Genomic DNA, 8,771 nt, shown 5'->3' on the forward strand with positions numbered 1-8,771 from the left:
CTTTTGCATCTCATCCATGTTGGCATTAAGAGCATTAGTCACCTATCCCTTGAGTTGATCTTTCACTGAGTCCAGCTTTGCGGTGCGTCCATCAATTATTTTGAGGCTTTCCTTCATACCACCCACAGATTCCTCAAGATTGGGCACCTGACCTTCCAAAGTTGACAACATGTCCCTTGATCTGCTTGCTTTCTTAACCCTTCCACAGGTCTCCATCGAGACATTCTGACCCTCTACTTCTTTTGTCATCTCACTTGGCACCTTACGAATCGTGGCTCCTGACACCAGCTATCATGGCTCAACGAACATTGACTTTAATAATAACTGTCACTGGGCTAGAACTTTATTCTGATAAACCGTGCGACCTTAGGCAAAAAGTTTACTTCAAATCCCCTAAGTCAGTCTAACTCTCAAAAGGTGAGAATTCTCAAAGGAAATTATCTAAGGCACTAGAATTTAGCGAAAGCAAACTCTTAAGCAAAGAAGAAATGAACGAACAGAAAATGTCACAAGAACGCAGTGTACACAAGGTGTTTGAGTAAATGTTCTCAAATAATTTTCAAATGATGATTACAGATGAGGGAAAATGTCTCTATTTATAGTTGAGCTCCACCGGATCCAACAATACAGTTTAAATTACATCGACAACCAAGATAATGCCTATGTACAAGATGAGAATCTTGAGGGATTTAAACACTATACCATCTTATCCCTTAGGATTACAAATATTCACTATGGTAACTCTAAATTATCGGAGTGTTTTCACTAGGCCACTAAAGCTTCAAGTATATAGATTTCTCTATATGTTCCACGAATGAGGTCAATTCAAGTAGGTTAAATGGGTCTTATTTAATTAATTGACATCCATAAGTTATTTTATGTGCATCCGTCATGAGTTTTGATCCGTGACCCATAACACTAAAACGTACTTAAAAGATATTTGAGGAAACTCAAATCATGATTCTAATATTTTATCTTTGGACAACTATACAACAATTCATGTTGATAATAGTTGCAGTTTAAAACGCTTTATTTAAGAATTATGTTCAAGATAGCTTCTATCTAAAATGATAGTTCAAGAACATCTTTTATTGTTTGAAATCGGTATCTTTCAAAAATAATAATTTTTGTTGGAAATAATTTTTATACAAAAACAATTACCAGTTGTAGTCAAAATGTTTTACACAAAATGTATCAAAATTATTGGCTAACCTGCGCTGTTGGAATATTTTGAAGGGCTTATCAGATGGAAGTAATTAAAAGATCTCTTTATTCCGCACGCAATGACTGAATTCAAACCCCGTTAATGTAATCTACTCTCTGAATTTTAGAAGTAACAGGAAAAATATAAGAAAAGATCTCCTTTTAACCTTACAGTATTGAGCGTTCCCTCTTTTGGATATGTGATAAACTCTTTCTCAGTATTCACCATTCTCAATAACTTGCTCTTTCTTTAATGCAAGTGTCAACCATTACCCTGGTTCCGTATAAAAAAATTGTCAATTGCCAACCTTAGCAATCGGCTATTTTACACTTCAAAAAAGATATTACATCCGTTTGCAATGTTTCGTACAGCTAGTATATATTGATATACACCCAGAAATCCTGAAAACCATGATAAATGGCTGCATAACTGCAATGTCGCACATAAAGGTTCCTACCAATCAATCCTGGTTCATTGCAGTTGCACGTATCACTGATCGTATCAGATAAATATATGGTGTTGCCATTGATGCAAACGCCACATGTTTATATTTCAACTTGATGGGATATGTTCTTTAGGCTCCATTTATCTGTAGGCTTCTAGCCCATCCACAACTTCAACACCCTATCCTTACCGCCTGAGGCAACTTTCTCACCGTCTGGACTCCAATCAACAGCAAAAACCTTTCCAAAAGTATAACGAGGATGAAGATTAGTCACCAGTACGTCAGCAAACCTATATCAATGATTTTTTGGCTTTGCTATTGCCAGCAAGGGAACTTACCTCATCTGCGTGGCCTGGAAGGTCTTGTTTCAATTTTTTTGTTCGAATATCCCAAACCTTAACAAGAATAACATGCTTGTTAAAAACCACTAGCATTCCATACAAGCCCCCAATCAAGGAAACAAAACATAATTAATTGAAGTGATAGAAAATACACATTTGCTAATTAAGAGAAAGAACCAAGATTTTTAAGGGAGGCCTACAGATTGGGGTTGGTGGTGCAAGGAAGAGGAGGGACTCTGAGGGAGAGTAAGGCAGGAAGGACAGATATGTAGCAGAGGCAGAATGTGGAAGGATTACGATGCTAAAAATGAGGCCATGGCAAAACAACACTCACTCAACTGAGTCATAAAGGACAGAAAATCTAACTTTAATGTGGTTCGTTTCTATATTACCTCAAAACTAGAGTATGCAAGTATGTTCATAAAAGAATGCCTAATGAACTATCTCAACAATTTCTAATTATCTTTGAATGCCAAAAAAGGGGCAAAAGATATAAAATTCCTAGGAGTTACCTTCAAGGTGGAGTCTTTGCTTCCACTTAAAAGAAGCCTGCTATCTGCAGACCAGCTGAAGAACAACATGCAAAATAGTTATTAATCCTGAGACATAAGAAAAGAAACATGGAAACAAACTATAGAAACAGCTCAAACCTGATTTGATAAACAGGCCCAACATGACCTCGGAATGCAGCAACAAATTCTCCAGTAGTACCATTCCATAGCTTGACTGATTTATCAAATGACGCACTAGCCACCCATTGCCCATCAGGTGAGAAATAAACATGGTTTACAAGCTGCAAACAACAAAAAGAATGTACGAATTTACTTCTAAGCATGAAGAAGTCAACAATTTGGTTCACAATCAGACAGAGTTAGCAGCAGCATATGTCGTACCTGTTGATGACCGGTCATCCGAACTTTGTGGTGTTTGCTGACAGCAGGTTCCCATAGGAACATGGTAAAGTCATCAGATCCTGATACCAATCTCTCTGGGGCATTACCTTTCATTTTGTTGTATCTTTCTAGAGCAACCTAAATTATATAAGGAAATTTAATTGCTTTATTTCTTTTAATTGATTTTTTACCGAAGAAATTATGACACCAAATAACACTACCTTCTTCATTTCTTCCGGAGATGAATATTGTTTACCAGTATGATCAAAAGCTCCAGTGCGAAGAACATATTCTGTGCTTAATGCAAGGGAGTTAACCCAATGCCCGTGACCCTACAACAAGTAGTAAAAGCAAATGAATTCTGTAATATGAAATTTCATAGTGTATACAGTAGCAATTTGATGTATAGACATGAAAATGGGCAGTTTAATGATAACGTGACAGAAATTTTCTAGAAGATGCAAGAAATCACCTTCAATTCACGAATTAGCTTCCCTTGTGAAGTTTCCCACACTTTGATAGTACAATCCTGGGACCTTCAGCCAGTTTGACAAAAGGAGATCATTAGTAAGCAGTTGAAGTTTAAATAAAGGCTGTCAATTGACAAGATGACTAGATGATCAACAAAGTGCTTGTTATTTCTGTCATTCCCAAGGAAAACAGAGATTCCACTTTCATGGAACAGAGTGAAATGACAACAGAAAATATTATCAGAATCAAAGAAACAGAACAAATTGTACCCTGTATATATGACCCCATCTCCACCCCACTTCACACAAGTTACAGCAAGTGTGTGGCCACTGAGACAAATAACACATTTCTTTAAGGAAATATCCCATATGCGGGCATCACCATCTTTGCTCGCACTTACAAAGCGACGGCACGGAGCATTTAGATGTACAGGTTCCCATGAGATACCGGTGATCCATTTCTTGTGGCCCTATAGCGGAATCCATGTATTAGCAACATGTTTATATGAGTAAGACAATTGAATAAACACAAAGAAATTATTATTACATTGCTTTTTTACCAAATCCATGCGATAGAGTTTCAGTTTAAAGAGGTCAAGAAACTATACTGAATTATTAAAAAAATAATGTAGTTATTCAAGAGTAAAGACTTTACAGTCAGTGGATTGCCAGCAGGCTTCCCTGTTTGTGGGTCCCAACATTGTAGTTCCCCAGACTTGCTGCCACTGACAAGATGTTTACCATCAGGTGACCATGCGATACAGAGAACCCAGTTTTTATGTCCTGAAAAAAAAAATCAGAAGACAAATGATTCTCATAAAGCAAAGAAATACAATGAGTGCAAAGAATTACAATAGCATGAACTTCATGTTACATGGCATCCCTTTTTCCAATTCCATGTGTACGAGTAAATAGTTCTTTGGTGTTCAAACAACTTTACAGTCAAGCTGACTAAGAAAACAGTATCAAATATGAATTTTCTAACCTGTGCATGTAAACATTGGTGTCTGGGTATTTAGGTCCCATAGTCGGACAGTGGTATCACCTGAGCCACTTGCCAACTGTCGTCCATCAGGACTAAACGCAACAGAAAGTACTGCTTCAGTATGACCTATTGTGACAAAGCAACAACAAAGATTTAGGATAACCAATCCAATTATGCTAAAGGAATGCTAGTAAACATTTTATACCTAATTCATCCATATAAAGAAAAATATGAATAAGTTAAACGGAACTGCTTTTTAGACAGGAAAATTAGCTGAGCCTGAATCAGAAAAAATAATTTCTTTGAAGTTTGATGATATCATCACATCAAGAGCCCATGCAAGACACAACAAGCAACTTGTTTCTTTCTTGAGCATGCAAACCCATGATTTCAACATTCGTTTGATAAAGTTTTGATACCAAATATATATCAATCTCATACCAGCAATTGTAGCTGAACACCGATTAACCGGACGAATCCTGAAAACTGCCTGCGGTTGATAAACTATCGACAGAGTTTTCTCCATGGAAACTGAAAAGTTGATGATCCAAATTAACCAGACAATAATAGGTTAAGGATAATGAGAAATGTAAAAGAATCAAGTAGTGGAAGCAACACTGTCACACATTCACTTTCATCAGCTCGCAAACTGACCTTTATTCTTCTCCAAGTAATTTCCAAGCGGCACAAGAAGCTCTTGATTAGATATATAAAATGCATACGGTAACTTCTCCTCCTGAAGAAAGGAAACCCAAATAGCAAAGTTCATCACTCTCGCAGCTCTAGAAGCATTTTATTATCATGACAAATTAAATCACTTTGGAAAGAAAAACAGGCATAAAGAATGATAAAAAAAAATCAATTCTAAATAATTCAAAGACAAATATAAAAGAAATTGCATGAAACTTTGAATACAATGCATCACACGTAAATTAAACGAAAAATCAAAAATTAACTTGGAACCAGTTAGAACAAAATATCAAGCACTGAAGCAGACAATATAAAGAGGTTACATTTTTTAGGAGAGTATTGACGATCTGTTGAAGCTGAATAGGACCGACGTTCTGGGGAAGGTACATGGTGCCTCCCAGGGTGGTCCCTTCCGGGTCTGTTAATACGCACATAACGCTTTTCCCCGTCTCTCCTTGCTCTGTTTCCACCTCCATTTTCTCTTTTTCCTTCTGTTTGCTGTTGTGATGAAAATGGGGGCTTCGGAAGGGGACTAGGTGGTTTTAAGAAGATTTAGGGGTTTTGGTTACTACCGAATTGGAAATGGAGATTGGGAAAATTTAGGGTTAAGGGTTTTACTGTCGGAGGTTTAAAGGGGCGGTGGTAGGTTGTGGTGAGATCCACTGGAAATGGATGCGGCTTACCTATGTGGCCACATCATTTGCCCTTCAATAGAACTCTTGAAATGATGCTTTTTTCAACTTTGATTGAGTAATTTAATTGTCATCATCACTCATCACATCATTGCTAATGGACGGTCTGCCATGTGATCTGGTGTTGATTATATTAAGGCCCAACCCAATCGTTCATCGGATTACGACAGGGTGACGTGTTGAGCCCATACTTGTTGTTTTCGTTTATAGTGAGCATTTCGAAGGGGCAAATCGGGAAGAGAGGTAGAATCAGGTGAGAGCAAGACACATCAAGTTTTTTGTAAACAATGAAAACAACTGTGATAATGAAGGAGTCTTTGGTGGATGAGTTAATTCTGATAATAAGAGGAAATGTCTCGCATTCTATAAGTTCCAAGTACCAATAGACCTGATTTACTGACGGTAGTCGATAATGGGTTAGAATAAAAGGGTTGCATTATGAGGTTTCACAGATAAGTTACAGGTATGATATAGAGGTGATCATGGGTCAGGTCGGGCTGGTCCAGAAAAAATTTTGGCCCGCATCCTAGGTCCGGGCCCACCTGGCCCAAAATATGGGCTTAAAATTTTGTCCAGGCCTAGCTCAGGAAAAATTCTTAAGTCCGAGCTCGGCCCGGCCCGGTCAAATTTTTTAATAAATACTAAAAATTTATTTTAAAAATAAAAAATTAAAAAAAGTATTTTAAAAATATTTTAAAAATAAAAAAATAAAAAAATATATTTATTATATTCGGGCCAGGCCTGGGCCAAAAAAGTGGTGCCCGAGGCCCGGCCCATTTTCTAAACGGGCCTATTTTTTTGCCCAAACTCATATTTCGGACCTATATTTTTACCCGAACCCTCCCATATTTCGGGCGGGCTGTCTGGCCGGACCGGGCCTCCCGACCCATGATCACCTCTAGTATGACATGCTTCCTAATCCCTAATTCATTATGTTGTAATTATGTTATTAGTTGGTTTTAATTAGGATGACAATAAAATTTGAGAAATTGAAAATTCACCTAAACTAATAACTACGTTATTTCAACTAAACCAATTGTTTTTTATTTAATTAATTTTATGATGTAAAAATTAATTTTTATATAAAATAGTGAAAGAAACTTAAAAGTTCTATATAAATATATATATATATTTAAAACAACCATATAAATTTTAATGATTATTTTTATTTACTTGATTTGTTTAGAAATATTTAAAAAAACTTTGAAATTTTATCAAATAATATCCCAACAAGCGTAAAAAATTATTTTGTCAAAATAAAATAAAATTAAAAAAAACAATAACCAAATTAAACGGAATTATGATAGATGATTAAAATCTAATCAAATTTAGCTGTTATCACTCTCACCCCTAGTTTTGGTGACAACAAACTTTTAAGTAAAGCATTGCATTCGTTGGTGAAAATGTGTTGAGAGTTTGCGAGTCTAAACGCAAATGACGGACTTGGCTTGGTCGGAGTTATGCGAGTCCAAGGCAAATGGTGAACTTGCCTTTTGTGATATGGCCAAGTTCAATATAGTGTTGTTAGCAGATCATGGTTGGAGGCTTTTGTTCAACCCCACTTCATTGGTAACAAGAGCGACTAGATCTAAATATTATCAATCTACAGATTTCATGAGAGCAAGTTTAGGGACAAACCCTTCTCTCATTTGGAGAAGTATTTGGAGTGCTTAAGGCTTTATGAAAATAGGATTGAGATGGAAAGTTGGGTGGTGTCATTGCATCTTAATTTGGAATGACGGTTGGTTGCTTGGCAACTTGCAAGATAGAAATGACTGTGGTAAGTAATTATGTTGAAATAATTTCAAATTTGATTAGCACAAATGATCTTTTTCTGACTCGCAATCAGGCGAAAAATGTTATGGTGTATAGAGGTGAGAATGCATACTTCTGGTCGATGTGAAGGGACTACAAGTTGTTGACTATAAACACCTTAGATAGCTATGGTCTAGTTAATTTATTTCTTGATACTAAAAATTATTATAGACACCTTTAAAATATTACAACTTTCACAAAAATTAAAACCAACCGTTAGAAAATCCATTACAACTATTGTAACACCCCTCACCTGTCTCAATGTATGGTACGAATAAGAGGTGCCACTAGAGCTATAAAAAATCTTGGAGTTATTTAAAATTTCAAATATCAAAACATTTAGGGTTAATGGCATGGATGACCCCTATACTTTGGGGTTTGTTCTAATGTGGTACCCAAAGTTTCAAAATGTCCAATTAAGTACTTGTACTTTCTTTTTGTTAACTAATGTAGTACCTGACCCTAACGACGTCAAGATTTGTGCTACCATGGCGTGTCGCTCACTCGGAACACGTCACATGTCCAGATATTGACCCTTGATCGCATTTCGTAAGCCCTTTTCTGCAATATTACCTTTTTCTTTTATTTTCCTTAAAAAATCAAATAAATTAATTTCTCAAAATTTTATTGATTTAATTTGAAAACAAATAATGAAAGTAAATGAGAATTAAAGGAAAAGTTATATGAAAAAAGACCCAAAAACAATTGAGTCATCTCTTTATCCTAAGAAAGACTATTGAACTGAAAAAATTGAAGAAAGTCTTCTGCATCCACAAGCATGATTTCTCTATAAACGAGTAATCTTACATTCTAACCAGAAAGTCCCATTGCTTTGTAGCCATTTGTAAATTTCAACTCTAACAGTAATAAAAAATATGACATTCAATACCCTAAAAATTGTACAAAAACCTCATACATTGAAGAAATATAAGTACAGTACCAGAGGAGTCCAATGTGAAACTTTTTTTCGTTTAGATATATTGTATCTTTAAAAACTTTCTGAAATCATTCCATTCAAAGGAAATTGTTTGTGAATTTATTTATTTTATTGCAAAAAGCATACTTTTTTGTTGATACCATATAAATTATTTGTTTTATTGGTCTAATAACAAATTTAGTTCTTCAATATTTATACCTTCTATAAATTGAGTTCTAATTCTAAAAAAAGTTAATCCTCAATATTTACAAAATTCTTCAATTTAATCCTAATTGTTGGCCTTTTTTTTCTCTCTAAGT

At 35.6% G+C, this 8,771-nt stretch overlaps 1 protein-coding gene across 1 annotated transcript; it reads right to left on the reverse strand.

The window, feature by feature from the left end:
* Window positions 1–1,488: 1,488 nt before the first annotated feature.
* On the reverse strand, window positions 1,489–5,678 carry LOC105791754 (notchless protein homolog). The gene is made up of 13 exons (XM_012619968.2): window positions 5,352–5,678; window positions 4,993–5,074; window positions 4,780–4,869; window positions 4,339–4,464; window positions 4,009–4,136; window positions 3,624–3,823; window positions 3,356–3,419; window positions 3,105–3,215; window positions 2,884–3,021; window positions 2,641–2,783; window positions 2,503–2,557; window positions 1,988–2,044; window positions 1,489–1,887 (listed from the first exon to the last, which is right to left on the reverse strand). The coding sequence occupies exons 1-13, from the start codon at window positions 5,502–5,504 to the stop codon at window positions 1,804–1,806; spliced, it is 1,431 nt and encodes a 476-aa protein (XP_012475422.2). The 5' UTR covers window positions 5,505–5,678; the 3' UTR covers window positions 1,489–1,803.
* Window positions 5,679–8,771: the final 3,093 nt, after the last annotated feature.

The sequence above is a fragment of the Gossypium raimondii genome, chromosome 8 (genome assembly GCF_025698545.1).
Source record: "Gossypium raimondii isolate GPD5lz chromosome 8, ASM2569854v1, whole genome shotgun sequence".
NCBI classification, from domain to species: domain Eukaryota; kingdom Viridiplantae; phylum Streptophyta; class Magnoliopsida; order Malvales; family Malvaceae; genus Gossypium; species Gossypium raimondii.

Bases quoted from the DNA above. Each gene is read 5' to 3' on its own strand.
- LOC105791754 (XM_012619968.2), bottom strand. From the start codon at position 5,504: ATGGAGGTGGAAACAGAGCAAGGAGAGACGGGGAAAAGCGTTATGTGC. The intron at 5,075-5,351 runs GTAACCTCTTTA...TCCTTTCTTCAG, and splicing joins TCAATACTCTCCTAAAAAAT to GAGGAGAAGTTACCGTATGC. The intron at 2,045-2,502 runs GTAACTCCTAGG...ATTCTTGTTAAG, and splicing joins GCAAAGACTCCACCTTGAAG to GTTTGGGATATTCGAACAAA.